Raw genomic sequence first — 17,796 nt, 5'->3', positions numbered from 1 at the left:
CCTTACAACACCACCAACACAGGTATTATTATCCCTGTGTTACAGATGAGGAAACCGGTTCAGCGAAGTGAATATGCATGTACAACCTAATCCTCTTCTCCATTTCCCTTCGAGCTGTGCTTTTCAAGGTGTTCCTTGTCACCCACTAAATTTAGCTTGTCACTACCATTTACCAAGGACAAGTCTGTATTTTTGGTAAAGTTACATAATTTCTCCTCTGTGTGTATCAGTCAGGCAAGGTCAATGAAGATCTAACCAAAAAAGAGATGGCGAAGTACACTGATTAAGATTACATGTTTTGTCATTGACAAATTTCACTTGGGTCACTTATTAACCGTCCTTCGCACAAATCATTTAATCTCCCAAAGTCTAAGTTTCCCCACTGATAAACTGGGCATACCAATGCTGTTTTGCTGAACTGCTTAAATATGATCATGTATATTAAGTGCCCAGAACATAATAAACTCAATAAATGGTACTATCACTTTTTAGGCATCTAAGACTTATTATACAGAATAAAACTGCCATATTAGGTGACTTGGAATTTGTCTTAAACCTGCTTCTCTAAGATCACACATTACAAAACTCATTCTTTGATTGTTTACTTGTATTTAATGCTTCTTGACACTGGAACAATGTTACTCTTTCCTCCAGGCTCCTCCAGGAAATGTGCCCCTGGAGACCCTACAAGGCAGTAAGGGTTCTTGGCAGGCACAAGGTGGTCTGGACACTGCCAGCTATGCTGCCAGTCCAGCCCCTGCCCTAGAATAAGCAAGGCTGTTCTGGTTCAGAAAAGGGGGTGAAAAAGCTGTACTTCAGAGGCTGTCCGCACTACTTATCCTTCCACCTCTGGGAACTGGTCTGAAAAGGACCTCCTGGCCCACTCTCTCCAGCTTTAGTATGGGGATAGTTAAATATTAATCATATGTTTCTAATTTAACATTTCATTGTGAATACACTTCAGAAGCCAGATGGTGATTAGTAAAAGAGGGTGGAGATGGAAAAGCATGCTTGGAGTTGGCTTTTCCTGAGGACTGCCTGGGACCTACAGTTCACTCCCTGAAGGGAGGCCTCTATCCTAGGTGCCGGGAAGGATTCAAAGCACTACAAATACTCAGAGCAACCCTCGTTATTTTCCTCATTTTACAGGCAAGGATCACATGGTACAGAAAAGTCAAGCAACTCGTTCAAAGCCACACAGCCAGTAAATGGCAGAGTCAGCCCTGGACATTGCCAGTATCAAGATATTAATGAGAAATCCATCTAGACACAATTCATAAAGGGAGGAAAAAACAACAGTATGGATTGAGAAGCTCTCGCATCGACATATGAGTAGTTCCAGATAAACAGAATGGAAGAAAGAGTGACTCAGCAATATCTGAAATTATTGCTAGAAATGTCCTAGAATTAAATAATAGGCACACTCAGATCAAAAGTACAATATGTGCACTGAGCACGCACGTGAAGGTAAATCCACACCTTGACAATTACAGGTACTACTAAAGGCACAGAAATAAGATGTACAGGTTCCAAACCAAGACAGAAAAACATGAATACTAAAAATTTTACCAGCTGGAACTGAACCAATTAGCAAAATGAGAAATTAAAAAGGTGGTAAACAAAACAAGATTTATGAGGTTGAACTTTATGAAACTGTCATTTCATAGGTCAAAAATGGGAAATATCAATTTCATATGGTTCAACCTAAAAGTAAAAATATATCGTCACAATAATTATAGTTATGTATCAAACTCAGCCCATTAAAAACAAAGATTATTAGAGTGAATTAAAAGTATAAAAGCCAGCCATTTAGTAGAGATACACCTAAAACAAAATCATACAAATGGGTGAAAGTAAAGAAATAGAAAAAAAAAAGACATGCCAGAAAAATGTTAAACAGACTAAAAGTGGTACAGTATTATAAAAACCAAGAGGGAGAGGTTAATAAAGATATAGCAAACGCTGGGTTAAAAAAAGAAAATCACCACCACGAATTGTCCTAAATGCATCAAATGATGCAGCCTTGAAAAATAAACAATGAGTTAGGAGAGAATCTGTCCTAACATATTTTTCTTTTAATGCAACTTCATCACAACGTAATAGAACACACACACTAAAACCAGAAGTGACAGACGGCACAATGCGAGTTATCCCTGCTGCTGTCTGAAGCCAACTACACTCCTTACTTACTCAAGGTCAATACTCTGGCTGTAACACTCCCCTCAAATTTTCCCTCAAGGGGATCATTCCCACCAACACACAAGCACCCTATACCATATACCATCTAAAACAACAACAAAACGTCTCCCTTGATTGCATGATCTCCCCAGCTAACACCCTCTCTCTCCCTTTTCCAACTGTCCCTCAGAACAATGCTCCACTTGCTGTCTCCACTGCTTCCCCTCCCACTTTTCCCTCAATTTGATTTTATTTGAAGTCTAACAGATTCCGAAAACACAAACTGAGTGCTCAACAAGTCATCACGCAGTACACGCCCATGTAACCACCACTCAGGTGAAGAAAGAATGAAGTGTCAGCATTTCCAGGTCCCCTTGTTCCCGTTACCTTTTCTTTCCTCTACAAAGGTGCCCAATCACTCTCCTAGCACTTTCCATTACAGGCTGTTTTGCCTGTGTTGACCTTCGCAGAGCAGCCATTATTCTACACATACATTCTTGTGGGACTCTGCTCAGTGGAACAGTGAGAGTCATCCATGTTGTAGCGTGCAGCTTTTGTTCATTTTCATTGCCGTAAAGCAGTCCCCTGTATGACTATGCGGTGCTCTACTGTTGACAGACACGCAGGTTACTTTCAGTTGGAGCCAGTACAAATAGTACTGCTACAGACTTTTTGGTTTTTGTCTCCTGACGCACATGTGCATGCGTTTCTGTTAAGAGACTGGATCTGCTGGGTCATGAATGATGTTAATATCATTTTAGTAAACACTGACACGTTTGTCAATGTACCAATTCAACTCCCAATGTTTCACGTGGTTATTTCATTACGGTTTTGTGTTCTCTTGATTACAAATGAGGTTGAGCATCTTGTCAATGTTTATTGGTCACTTAGATAATCTCTTCTCTGAAGTTCAAGTCTCTCACTCATTTTTCTGTTGGATTGTCAGTCTTGTCTTATTGATATTTGGAGTTTGTGTATTCTGATCTGAGCACTTTGCTGGTTATGAGTATCATAAATATCTTCTGCGACTTGCCTTCTCAATGTATTTTTCTTTCCACTTTTTTTAAGTGAACAGAGTCTTTAATGTAGTCCTATTTATACCAAAGTTTTCCTTCATTTTTGGATGATTTTTATGTTCTGTTGAAGAAATTTTTCCCTACTCCAAAATCATAAAAAATTCTTTATGTGATCTTCTCAGAGCTTTATTGCTTTGCATTCATATTTACATCTGCAATACAGGAAGCTGGTTTTTCTGTATGGTATGAGACAAAGGTACAGTTTCAGTTTTGACGTTAAATGTATCAGGCTGACCCAGCAGTTTACTTTTCTCTTAAGAAGATCATCCTTTTCCTACTGCTGTGGAGCGCTGCCTTTGTCCTAAACCAAGTGTTCTAGGAGTGTGGGGCTGGTTACGAACTCCCTGCTGTTTCACTGATCTGCTTATCACGACAATACTATGCTATCTTAATTATAGTTTTCTAAGAAATCTTGGTAACTTTAATTAAAAATCCTTAATCTTATTCTTCTATAAGAATGTATGTCTGGTTCTTCTGGGTCTTTGCATTTCCAGTTACCTTTGTGAACCCATCTGTTACGTTACATGTACATGTATTTGTACACACACACACAAATGTGTTCCACTGGGAATGTACTCAATCTATAAATTAACTTGAAGAGAACCAACATTTTTATAATACTGAGTCATCTACCCATGAACACAGGGAATTTCTCCATTTATTTAGGTCTTTAATTTCTCTCAATGTTTTAGAATTTTCTATAAAGAGCTTCCTATATTTGATATTTTCTGGTTGAGTTTTAAAGAAGTATTTAAATTTTTAAAAAATTTTCTGTTGGAAAACTGACACAGAAATACAATAGATTTTTCTTGTAAATATTTGCCTTAAAGTCATCAATCTTGCTAAACAACTTATTGATTCTAATCTTTTACCTGTAATTCTTCTGGACTATCATTATACATGATTATGTCAACTGCAAGTATATGTAATAAGTTTTAATTCTTCCTTTCCAATCCATATGGCAGTATTTTCTTGCCTGAATAGAAGCAGTGCTAATGGGCATCTGGGTCACATTCCAGATCTCAAAGGAAAAGCTTTCAAAATTATTATTAAATGTGAATATTTGTTGTAAGGCTTTCTTTTGTTTTCTAGATACCTTTTATTCTTTTATCAGGGAGTTCTACGATTTTTATGATGACTGGTGAGAATTTTTTAATCAAATCCTTTTTATCTACTAAAATGACCACATAACATCTCCTTTTTTCCTGTTAATGTGGTGAATTTAAATGATGATTTTCAAATATGCTTTTTGCCTTGAATTCTACTTTAGCTGATAGTAACATAGGTCAGGTGTATTTCTATTCACTTCTTTTATCCTGAATGTTCATGTATCCATATTTTTTTATGTCTGACTCTTATAACAATATATAATTCTCATTTTAAAATGCAATCAAGCAGTCTTTGTCTTTTCAGCAATACCTTTAATCCATTTAATGTAACTATTGGTATATTGTAGTTTAAATCTCTCCTTTCTTCCCTTATTTTATATTTATTATTTTCTAATTTGTTTTCCCCACTCTATTAATATTCACTTTCTTCTAGTGGTTACCTTAAAGATTACAACATCTAGCCTTTATTTATTAAAGTCTAATACTAACTGTTATTTTCACTCACTTCTTGACAACACAAAAAGATCTTACTAATGTTTAACTGCATCTCCCTACCCAAAGAAATGCTTTGTTCTAGATTTTAATTTTACAGATATTCTGTAACCCATGAAATATTATTTTAAAGTTGACATTAATTTACCATTTACCATATTTACCATTTTTTATTGCTCTTCCTTCATTTCTATTCTGAGTATTCTAATGGTTTTTTTTTTTTACTGCCTAGAAAATGTCCATTAGTATTTTTTAGTGCAGATAATAAATTAACTCACTTGTTTATCTTAATGTTTTTTTTGAAGGACATTTTTGTTGGAAATAAATTTTAGGCTCGTGGTTATCTCTTAGCCTTTAAAAGATATCATGCCATAATTTTTTGGCTCCCTCACCCCTTTCTTTCTCTAAAGAAATCAGCTGTCAAACTTACTATTGGATCTCTGAAAGTAAACTTTATCTTCCCTGCCCCACCCACTTCCTTTTTAAAACAATTCTTTTCTCTGGTTCTGGTTTGTAATGGTTGTTAAGATGTGCCTAGGTATGATGTGACAGGTGTCTTGCTCAGTGTTCACTGGACTTACTGATTCTGTGCCTTAATGTCTTTCATCCATTTTGGAAAATTCTTGGCCTTTATACTTTCAAATATTGCTACTGCTCTATTCTCTTTCTTGCTCTGTGATTACAAGATGTTGTTAATTTTAGGCCTCTCATTGTTCCTCCCATAGCTCTTACTATCTTGCCTTTACTTTTCATACTTCCAACTCTCCATGCTTCGTTCTGGATATTTACTTCTGATCTATAATTTAGTTCACTAATTCTCTCTTCAGCCATGAATATTCTGCTGCTAAACCCATCCACCGTGTGTTTAATTTTTTTTATTGAACTTTCTCAGTTCTAAAATTTCCATTTGGTTATTTTCTAATAGATTCCAGTTTTCTGCTGAAATTATTAATCTTGTTTTTAACCTCCCTGAACACATCAATATTATGTACAATCACTCAAAAGCCTATACCTGGTAACTTTATTATCTGGAATACATTTTGGTTTATTTCCATTGCCTATTGTTTGTTTCCTTTCATGTTGTCTTGGTTCCTCACATGTCTGCTCTTTTTTGAATGCAAGCCAGGCAGTTACTCCTAAGGGAGCTAGATGACTAGTAAGCCCTAATCCCCTTAATTCAGTTTCATGCATTGAGATAGTCTGAAGTTGAGCTTCAAGAGCTTACCTCCTTCAATTCTATCATTACTATGGGAGCCTAAAACTAAAGCATTAGGGAAGGAAGAGGGGCTATCACACCCTCCCTCCACAGGCACTTGGTAGGTTCTAGACTCCAGTTTTTATTGCCTATCATCAAAAGACTGTTAAAAGCACTGTTAAGTTTTTAAATATATATCTGGATTCAGTAGAACCTTTGAGACAATAAGTGGCTTCCAAATTCTAGGCTCAGTTCTCTGGGTTTCTATCTTCTCCCATATTTTGGCTCAGAATTGTTCACTGCCTTCTAATCTCTGGATGTTTTCAAGCAGATTAAAAAATTTTTTTTTCTAACTTTCTAGGTGAACTCAACTGGGGAGCTGGTACAGATCACTAAGGCCACAATTATAAAAAGTGGAAGTCTTCCCTATTTTTTTCTTTTTATATATATGTATATATATATTTATTTTTTAATTACTTTATTGTTATTCAATTACAGTTGTCTGCATTTGTCTGCATTCCCCCCCACTCCCCCGCCGACCCCAGCCAAACAAACCCACCTCCCTTCCTTGCTTCCACTCTCCCCCTTGGTTTTGTCCATGTGTCCTTTATAGTAGTTCCTGAAAACCCTTCTCCCCACTTTCCCTTCCCCCCTCTCCTCTGGCTATTGTTAAATTGTTCTTAATTTCAATTTCTCTGGTTTTATTTTGTTTGCTTTTTTCTTTTGTTGATTATGTTCCAGTTAAAGGTGAGATCATATGGTATTTGTCCCTCGCTGCCTGGCTTATTTCACTTAGCATAATGCTCTCCAGTTCCATCCATGCTGTCGAAAACGGTAGGAGCTCCTCCTTTCTCTCTGCTGCATAGAATTCCATTGTGTAAATGTACCATAGTTTTTTGATCCAGTCATTTCCTGATGGGCACTTAGGTTGCTTCCAGCACTTGGCTATTGTAAATTGTGCTGCTATGAACATTGGGGTGCATAGGTTCTTCTGGATTGGTGTTTCAGGGCTCTTAAGGTATAATCCCAGCAGTGGAATTGCTGGGTTAAAAGGCAGTTCCATTTTTAGTTTTCTGAGGAAATTCCATACTGTTTTCTACAGTGGCTGCACCAGTCTGCATTCCCATCAACAGTGCACTGGGGTTCCCTTTTCTCCGCATCCTCTTCAAACACTTGTTTGTTGATTTGTTTATGGTGGCCACTCTGACTAGTGTGAGGTGATATCTCATTGTGGTTTTAATTTGTATCTCTCTGATGGCTAGTGATGCTGAACATCTTTTCATACGTCTAAAAATATGGAACGCGTCACAAATTTGCGTGTCATCCTTACGCAGGGGCCATGCTAATTGTCTCTGTATTGTTCCAATTTTAGTACATGTGCTGCTGAAGTGAGCACTTCCCTATTTTTTTCATCAAGGCTTCATTCCCCTCACTCCAGAAACAATTTTGTCCAAATTCCAACAATCTCTACACACTGAAATCTATTGGTTATTTTGGAGACATCAATTTACTTCATCTGAGAGCAGCAGTTAACATGGGTGACCACTTCCTGCTTGAAGTATTTGCTTGGCTTCTTTGGCATTGTATACTTTTTCCCTCATCACATCTTATTTTTCTCAGACTCTTGATAGAAGTTCCTCCTCTTCTCAGTCACCTCCTTTCATTGCACCTACCCCCAAAGCCATCTCAAACAGTCCCATGTCTTTAAATTCTCTTGTCCCCAATGACTATGATTTCCACCTTCCCCCAGCACTATAGGATTTTATAAATATGTGTATCTGTATTTTTCCTCCTCTCTCCATCTTGGCAAGTATTACTATAATTCAGATAGCCTGAATTCTTAACTCCTCCTTGTCTCTTTTATTCCACATCCAACCCATCAGCATTCTGTTGGTTCCCTCTTAAAAATGCAATCAGAATTGAAAACTACTTCTCATGTGCCAGCCTCGTCCAGCCCACTGTTATGTTATGCCCCTATTACACTCTGCACGAGTATCGAGAAACGTCTCTCACTCACTGCAGCTGGAAAGTGTAAATTGGTAAAACCACTATGGGAGCACTTAAAAAAAATCAAATGAACAAAAAACACACATACCTCTTAGCATAGTAATTTCACACCTAAGGTCTTTCTGACTATAACCCACAGTAACAAATACATTTTATGTTAACGCAGCACATACTAGTACATACCGAAACAATGATTAATGAAAAAATACCTTTACTACATGAGACATACTCTGATATCTCCTAGTCTATTTCACTAACTAAAATACTCACTAAATTGGTTTCATGGTCCATTGGTGACTAAAAGACAGATACATACACATAAAATCAAACAACAGTATATAAATTATGCTATGTTCATAAAATAGATGTTTGCAAAGCAGTTAAAATGAATGACCTAGAACTCTTGTATTGACACGGATAGATCTCAAAATCAATGCCTGAACAAAAACAGTTTTTAAAAGTTGCAGAAGGATATGTACATATGCTATACTAGTATTTGTCAAGTTAAAAAAGAAACCTAGGCCTGATTTTTCATTTATTACTTTTAAAACATGCCGAGTAATGATAAATGCAAAAACTAGACCTATGGTTAGAGCAAAGCAGACTAGAACTGGGGAAGGGTATACAAAAAGCTTTAATTGTACCTATAAAGATTTACTGTTAAAAATAAAACATGAAAAAAAATACAGTAACTTACTAAGATTTGATAAAGCTGGTGGTTGGTACAAAGGTTTGTTATCTCTTCCAGCTTTCTGAATTTTAGACAATTTTTATTCAAAATCCAGTTGATAAAATAGGAAAAGAGAAGACTACTTTCTCTAAAACAAATTTCTGATAGATCACTAGTAAAAGAAAATGCATAATAAAAAATACTTCAAGACAAATTATTTGAAAGCACACCTTTAAACTACAAATTATCACATGTGTCTTTGAGGCAGTAAATAAAACAACAAAGAAAGTCAGGGAAGTCACTACATTTTTGCATCAGAAAAATTTACATTTCATAAGGTAGGTAGAAAACAAACTACAAGATGATAAACACAGGTACAAAAAAGTAATATTTATGTTAGAATATTTTTGCAAAATTTTATTTAACTGAAACAAAATACATATTAGCCTTAAGAACTACCAATTAGTCTTTATAGAATAGTATCAAAGTTACTGAAAGCACCTGAAAAAAATATAAAACCATAAGGCTTAAATAATTATAAACAGCAACTTCCATAATTTCATCAAAATCTTCTAGAGCCATTTCTCTGATATAAAAAATAAAATTCTACCAAATGCATGATTTTTAACCTGTTTCCAGAATTTCATGTAGTATTAAAAGGAATAATTTTAAAAATGAGAGAAAATAACTTTCAGCAATTAGATAGAGAAAGAAGGGAATCAGGAGTCAGAGGCCCTGGTTCGAAGCCCACTTCATTACCCCGGCTGTGGAAATCTCTCTCAGGCACGCTAGCAGCAGCCTGCCTCATGGGACTGTTATTTTTTAAACCAAAGTTAAAATTACTCTAAAAACTACAATGATTTAAATACTACTGTTATGCTAAATATCTCACAAATATTTATATGTATAAAAATGGTGTACTACAGGTTTTTCTGTCTATATTTTTAAAAAGTCAGGTAATGATAAAGACTTAGTAATAACAAATTCAAGAAAGTAGCTGAAAGACTCTGGGATTTCTCCCTGGAAGTAGAGAGAGAGGGAGGGGGGGAAGAGAGAGAGGAGACAAAAATACGAGACTAAGGGAATCAATTCCAGCCGTCCAAAGCCTGGATAACAGGAGTTCCCAAAAGAGAACACAGACAGATGGGACAGATAACAGATGTGTCCAATGGTGATACACACGACAGACCAGACCTTTTCTACCACATGCACACAATTTATTAGCTTCCAAGTTATCAGTACAAAACACCTTCACCCTACCACTCCACAGGAAGGAGAGGGAGCACAGGAACACAATCAATGACATCACAGTGATGCAGTTAGCAAAATGCAGGCTGAGGAAGGATACATGACACTCTACCTGGGCTTTAAATAATAAACTGTAAGGGGAAAAAGGAGGATACAGAGGGAGCCTGCAGGCTAAAAAAAGACTTAAGGGACATATCTACAGGTTACAATGTGTAGACCTTATTTGGATCCTGATACAAACACTATTTTTTAAAGAGAAAAATACATGACATGACTAGGGAAACCTGAACACTAACCAGGAATTTCATGTTATTAAGGAATCACTGTTAATATTTTTTAGGTATGAAAATGGTACCATGATTTTTCTTTCTTTTTTTTTAATGAGCCCTTATCTTTCAGAATATACTGTAATATTTACAATTGGTATGTCTTTGCCTAGGACTAGGGAATCTGCTTCTAATCTCACTCACCTGGTTGATCACAAAAGGCAATAAACCATAGGGATGCTCTTGTCACCTCGGCTAGTTTACCCTAGAGCCAAAGATCGAAGTGAGAGTAAAAGACCAAATTGGAAACCACAGTGTATTTTATAACCTAATCCTGAAAGTGACACTCATCACTTGTACTGTGTTCTACCGGCCAACCCTCACACAACACAGGAAGAGACTACATGGAGGTATCAATACCAGAACATGGAGACTGTAGGACTTCTCAGTGTAATACAAAGCTGTTAGGCATTGCTGAAGCAGGTGATGAACACACGAGGGTTCATTATACTATTTTCTCTATTTTTGTATGCATTTGATATTTTCCATAGTAGTTTTTTTTTAAAGGATACCAGCACAGAGATGGAACAAGAAGGTATGAAAAGGCTACTCAGAGGTAGCAGTAACTTCACGCCCCTTCTCTCTCACGAGCCGCCCAGTCCCACAAAGGCCCGGTGGTTGGCCAGAAGGACTGTGTAGCAGCAGCTCGCATGAAACAACTTGTCCAAGGATGAGGAGTCCTCACCAAGCCCGAAACTCAGCGCACAAGCATATGTATCACTCCATTTAAACACTGTTCTTTACATCATGAAGTTGTTCACGGTCCACAAGCTGGTGACTTCTAATACACTTAAAGGCTATTAATTAGTAACAGTATCTTCAAGAGACACATAAAAGATTAAAAAAACATAAACGCTTAATAAAATATGTTGAGAGTGTGCTCAGGGGAACTACTAAAATTACAAAAATAATGCTATAAGAAAAAATAATAGCTGAGGTTCTTTTTAACATAGATGTTATTAAAATATTAACTGTAGGCTTCCCTGAAGATTCCGGCTTTCTTCAATAATTCCTAAGTTGTTCAGGAAAGTATACATAGCTTGCGAAATCTAAGATTACAGTGAAGCTTCTCTTGACTGATCGCCACTTAACCAATGTGCTGAACAGACAATTCTCCATCCCCTCAGTTTGATTTTTACAGGCACAAAATTCAATGGTTATTTTATTATGACTTACTCACAGCTCTGCTGTGCAGTAAGCTGTGATTATTTTTGCTTTCCCTGAACAAGTTTTAAAAGCTTTCCCTGGAGTTAATGATTGTGTTAAGTTTTTTTCTATAGTATGGTTTCCTATGTACTTATTAGTAATTCAATCCCACACTCTCTACCAATTGTGCAAATCTCTTCTAAAGACACTCAGCTCTATCAAATGCGATGGCAGCGTCTCAAAGCTCTACTGGAGTATGTTTTCCAACCTGCTCCTTTCTGGGCAGGTTGCCTCTCCCACACAACTCTCACCCAGGGCTCTCCCTTCACTCCCCCCAGCAACTCCCAGTGTCTCTCACACGCGTCGGGTCTCCTGTCTTCCGCATCCCGTGTCCTCCTTTTCCTTGGTTTACATCATTATTTGGTACAGCACACTCTCCAGGAACTTCCCGAGGAAAGATATGTGGCAGTTCAGTGTTTTGAGATCTTGCATTTCCAAGAAAGTCCTTATTTAACCTGTGCATCTGACTGTAAGTTTAAGTGGATATAAAATTCTAGGTTGGAAAATATTTCCCTTAAGAATTTTGCTCCTTTGCTTCCAGATCTGCGGCTAAGTTAGAAGACACTCTGATTAAAGATCCTTTGATTGTGATCTGCTTTCTTCTTTAGAGAAATCTATAGTTTCTCTATTAAAAATCTAAGTTATAGGTCTTTTGGGTAGGAGGATCCCCAGCGTTCTAAAATTCACGGTGCCTTGGGCACAGTCTGTTTTCATCTGCTGTCCTGAAACATGACGGGCTCTTTCACTCTGAAAACCAGGGTCGTCCAGGTCTGGAGAGTTTTGTGGATAAACACCCCCACCTCACATTCTGTTGCTGTTCTCTTTGAGACTCCTATTAATCAAATATCAGTCCTCCTTGACTGTCACTTCAATTTCTTTTGCTTTTACTACTGCCCATCACTTTGTTTCTTTGCCCCATCTTCATGGAAGATTTCCTCCCAACTTGCTACTGAGTTTTTGCTACTTCTTTTAAAAAAATTTCCAAAAGCTCTAGTTGATTTTCTCAGTGTATCCATTTTAATAGTATCCTATTCTTGTTTTATGGTTGTAATATGTATTCTTATATCATTGGGATTATTAATTATTTCTTTATAAGTATCCTTTTCCCTGAATAATCTTTGTTTTCTTCAAGTTGTTGTTTCTCTTTGCTTTAAACTATACTTTTCATTTTGTTATGGACATGGATGATCAAAAAGTTGAATATAAACTCTGAATGTATGAGTGAGGCTTACTGGACTATGATTTTCTACCAGGGTGATTAGTCTGTGCCATAAACTGCAGAATCTCCAATGTTGGTGTCTGTATGCTTTCTTCTTGAGGGCTAGTCCAATTCTGTTGAGAAAGATCCTCCAATCTCTTGCCTAGATGGGAAGGCATGGATCTGGCATTGATGGGAGCCATATACAGTGCGGTATTTAGGGGTCTCAGGAATGTATATGTTCACTTAACCCACCAGTGTCTTCTACAGCTCCCTTGCTTTTAACTGTGCTTGTTGTCCTCTAGTCCAGATATTTCATAGTACCTTCTTCATATGGAGCAGTATACTGCTGGTGAAAGTGTAAACTGGCACAACCATCTTGGAAAAATATTTGGCAGCATGTGCTAATCTATATAAACATATAAGCCATTTCTTTTCCCTAATACATACCAAATAGAAATGCAGCTTAAGTCCTGATGTATTAAGTCCCCCAATACATACCAAAAGACACACAAAAATGTCACAACAGCTTAATTCGTAACAAAGAGTGGGAGCAACCCAAATATCTATCAATGTTCAAATAAACCTCTGATATATGCAACAACATAGGTTTCAAAGACACAAAAGAATATATACTGTATGGACCCACTTATAAAACGTTCAAAAAAAGGACATAACTCATCTATGGTTAGAAAGGTCAAAACAAAGGCTACCTCTCGGGGTGGGAGTACTGACTGAGAAGAAACATAAGAGAAATTTCAGGGCTGATGGAAATGTTCTGTATCTTGATTTGGATGATAGGTATATACATATGTAGAAATTTAGTAATCTGTACTTATAACTGTATACTTCACTGTTTTAAGTTACAGAAAACCTAACAGAATCTTTTTTAAAAAGTAGATAATATGAATGTTTTGGTAATAATAATAAAGTTTAAAACCTTCTACCATCTTAATCTATTAAGATAAATAATTATTTTCCAAAGCCTGATACACATAGTCCTAATGATCCACAGTAACTTGAGATATTATTTTATCATCATTTAATTATTTTTAAGTGGGGTGAGTAGTAAATTAGTGATGTAACATTCACTTCAGGAACAGTTAACACTAACATGCAATTTATTAGGAATTCAGAACATACTTTTCATTTAAATTAAACACTATCAGGACCACACTAAGTACTTACCCTTCTAACCGAACATCTGGTAAAGATCTGTTGAGAGCAATCATCTCACTTGCCATTAAATTGAACTGATTGATTTTAAACATTTCTTTCATCTTTTCTTGATCCTCTTTAGGAATGACAACTGGTTTCCCCATTTCTCCAGGACCTTCATGAGGCTTCTGTACTGGCTCTAGAACTAAAAATGAGAAAACTTAACTAACAATTTTATAGCAATTGAGTCGTGTTTCTGTTTAGTAACATGAGTTCAAACCATGTCCTCAACAATGAGAGCCATTTCTGAGCCCACCCTCTCCCCGCCCCTTGAGGATGCTACCCTTCACGTCAGTGTTGTGACTTAGAACCTTCTCACTGGGCACTGCTCACCTGAATCACTGCATTGCCTTGGTACACCCATCTCAAATGTCGTTACCGCATTAACCTCCCTAGAAGCAAGGCTTCCTTGTGTTGTTTTCATGGTCTCCAAGTCTAATCTCTTCAATTTGAAATTTAACCTAACTTGCCAAACAGACCACCTCCTGTGCTAGGCTCTTGACACCCCTCTCCCCATAATTCATCCTCAAATAGCAACTCATGACTGTCCCCGTATTTGGTGTACCATATTCTTGCTTTGGTGCCGTGGCTCACACAGGCCCCTCCCTTGGCATCTCCTTCCCACTCCCAGCTCTGCAGTATCGAACTCCGATTTGTCTTTCAAGACCCAGCTAAAATGGTTTCTCTCGCCTATAACTTTCCTGAATCCATCCATTTACTACTCTTGACTACCACATCATTCCATCTAGAGTTCCTCTATCTCTAATTAATTGCTATTTTCTTTTTGAGAGTACATTTATTAAACTAGGGACAGTGAAACGAGGAATGGCTTAGAATAGAAGCAGCAAGAGAAGAGAGCCTGGGTGGGGCTACTTTGGCTCTCTAGAAACATCTCAGGAAAGAAGTGAGCCATGAGGGGCTGCTGTCAGCTCACTGAGAAGAAAAAGGGAGCCCTGGAGACAGATTTGAGGGGGGCTGACCTGCGACGGGCTGCCACTGTCTGCTGACTTCCTGGTTGCAAGTTTTGTGTGGACCCTTAGAGTTTTGGAGAGAAAATAAAGATGTATGACTGAGAGGAAAGAAATGCATGGGCATGCTCCCGAGAGGGAGAGCACCCAATTGCTATTTCTTTCGATAATGATTGCTAAAGCTCTCTTACCATAACCCTCCGTTATGTTATGATCTCTTTTTAGCTGGGGTTTTATGTACCTTCTGTGGAGTTTAGCATAGTGTCTTACATGAATTTTATAACTATATGCTGAACTAGTATGTAACAGTACTATTGAAAGTAAATAAAAGTCCTGGCTGGTGTGGCTCACTGGATTGAGTACCAGCCTGCGTATCAAAGGGTCACAGGTTCAATTCCTGGTCAGGGCACATGCCTGGGTTTCGAGCCAGGTCCACAGTGGGGGGGCATGTGGGAGGCAACCACACATTGATGTTTCTTTCATTCTCTTCCTCCCTCCCTCCCCCTCTCTCTAAAAAGAAATAAATAAAACATCTTTAAAAGAAAATAAGTAGAAATGAAATCCTAGAATTGGTAACAGTGGACATTATAATAGCATCATGCAAGACAGAGCATCATGAAAGACAGTTCTAATCAGAAGTAACATTATACCTTGACATATACATAAAGAGTAATATTACAGACCAGCAATTCCCAAATCTTTGTTATATGCTTTTGAGATGTTAAAAACATTCCAAGAAGAACAGGTTCTAGGATGTACTAAATTGGGATAAAAGTGTGTTAAACTTCCCATCTAAAAAGAATGGATATACATTGAGGTGAGGACAATAATGGGAAGAAAACATGTTAGGGACATAACTTTTTTTTTTAATTGAAAGTTTTATTTTCCTGCAGTTTTTCTTTAGGCACCCCCCCCCCCCCCAAATTTCTGCACAAAAATGGAGACATCAAGGCAATAAACAAGCCACCTCTCTTCCTCCAGGCTGCATCTGCCCAAGAACAGCACTGACTGGTGAAGCCGCCTACAGGAAGGCCGTTTCAGAGGGCGGCACAAAGCCACCTACCAGTGTGGAAGCTACAGCATCGCTGGGTCTTGGACAGCGCTGTCTAGAGCATAAAACTCTATTTTAGAGAACCGTCAAGAAACACATGTCCATAATAATTTCCCCATTCTTGGAATAAACTGAGGGATGTGAAAATATTAGGAAATAACTTTAAAAATTATAGAAAACCCATGTAGTTTTCAAAAACAAATTCTGCCTTATGTTTGCCCAGCAAGTGAGTTCTTTAAGTATAAGGGTTGACAGAATTTTTTAAAAACTCTCAATGACAAGTACAATAAAAACTGTATGACATGTAACAGAAGTATACTGCCCATATAAGCTTTTCAAAGTTTGAAAATTATAAAACTCTTAGAATCAATTCTACTTATCTGTCTCTGAAAATAAAGAGCAACCAACAGATTTGGGGACTGGGATGATGAGTCAATGGAAAGCACGATTCTGGCTGGAAGTGACGGTCACCTTGCAGGCGTGGCACAGGTGACACAAAGATGGGAGACATCTAGTGGCCCTGACTCTAAACATCCTTCAGTTATCTGTGTCCTGTTTTAGTATGAGACGGCGCTCATACCAGGCGGCTCAGTTTTGGAGGGTTAAGTTATATAGAACACCACCTATAATCTATTTTTCTGGGGGCAGGAGGGTGGAGATTGAATCTGAGCAAGCCTCTGAACCTACCCGCAAATACACAGGACGTATAGGACACAGAAGGACATGATAAAAAACATTAAAGAGATGCAAATCCTGACTGTGGAGAACTGGAAAAGAGAACCTAATTTCTTCCTTAACAATAACCCAGGGTGGGGGGCAGTGCAAAGAGAGAGGGGTACCCACGTGTTCACGCCACAAGACTAGCCCTGAGATGCCAACTGTGAAGCCAAATGGTGGGTATATGAGCATTACATTTTCTATTTTTTTCTACTTTCGTTTGTTTTGAAATTTCCCATGGGATTAGGGGAGCATAAAGGAGGGCTCAAGAAATTATTACTATAATAACTTAGTGAGTATACATGTTATTCCTTATTGCATAAGAGACTCTACGACCAGAAAGTTAAAATTCTTGCCCCATCATTGTGAAATAAAAAACTCTGGCCTTGAGATCTTAATTCAGGCAAAACTATACAACATATACAATCCTGCTGCTGCAATATTTTACAAATTTGACCATCTGGTACTTACTAAGAATCTGAGTATCTAACACAGTGATCATATTATATACTTTAACCTACTGGTACACATGAGATTTCACAGTTACATTTAAAATTACAACTAATCAAAACTACTGCATGACTTACAAAATCTACCAGAATACTCTAATTTAGAAGTTACAATATCCTGAAAAATTAAACGGACTAACCACTTTCCTTTGGCAAAGAGGCAAGGATAAAACATGTATGGTTAGTGAATATTTTTATTATGTATGCACTTTCAGTATTAAAAAGCAATGAACAGAAAAGATGGTAAGCATTAACTTTCCATGTATTCTACATACCAGTATTTTATGTAAATTAAAAGTGAGTTCAGTGACATTTTTGTTTGAAAGTAACTACAATGGGGTCTGGATATCATCAATTTCCTGAACTTTAAAATGTTTTTTAAATATTTTATTTATTTTTAGAGACAGAGGAAGGGAAGGGAGGGAGAGAAACATCAATCTGTGGTTGCTTCTTGCACACCTGCAACTGGGGACCTGGCCCGCAACCCAGGCATGTGCCCTGCCTGGGAACTGAACTGGCAACCCTTTGGTTTGCAGGCTGGCACTCAGTCCACTGAGCCACACCAGCCAGGGTGAGATTTTTTTCCATGGCATAAAATTTTACACACAGATCATTTCTAAAAATCAAA

General features: G+C 37.5%; 1 protein-coding gene and 1 non-coding gene across 5 annotated transcripts in view; both read right to left on the bottom strand.

Annotated features, from left to right (window-relative positions):
• The window catches only part of GALNT1 (polypeptide N-acetylgalactosaminyltransferase 1), a 122,838-nt gene that overhangs the window by 42,741 nt on the left and 62,301 nt on the right, over positions 1 to 17,796 (bottom strand). For all 4 annotated transcript variants that reach the window (XM_053913455.2, XM_053913453.1, XM_071219541.1 and 1 more), the window contains one exon: positions 13,894 to 14,068. In XM_053913455.2, coding sequence (XP_053769430.1) covers positions 13,894 to 14,068 — 175 coding nt within the window. The remainder of the gene's footprint in view (positions 1 to 13,893; positions 14,069 to 17,796) is intronic.
• On the bottom strand, positions 7,340 to 7,446 carry LOC112323072 (U6 spliceosomal RNA). The gene has a single exon (XR_002976700.2). It is a non-coding gene; the product is annotated as a U6 spliceosomal RNA (small nuclear RNA).

This window comes from Desmodus rotundus, chromosome 10 (assembly GCF_022682495.2).
Source record: "Desmodus rotundus isolate HL8 chromosome 10, HLdesRot8A.1, whole genome shotgun sequence".
Lineage (NCBI taxonomy): Eukaryota > Metazoa > Chordata > Mammalia > Chiroptera > Phyllostomidae > Desmodus > Desmodus rotundus.
The sequence above is the reverse complement of the archived record's forward strand: the minus strand, read 5'-3'. Positions and strand labels throughout refer to the sequence as shown.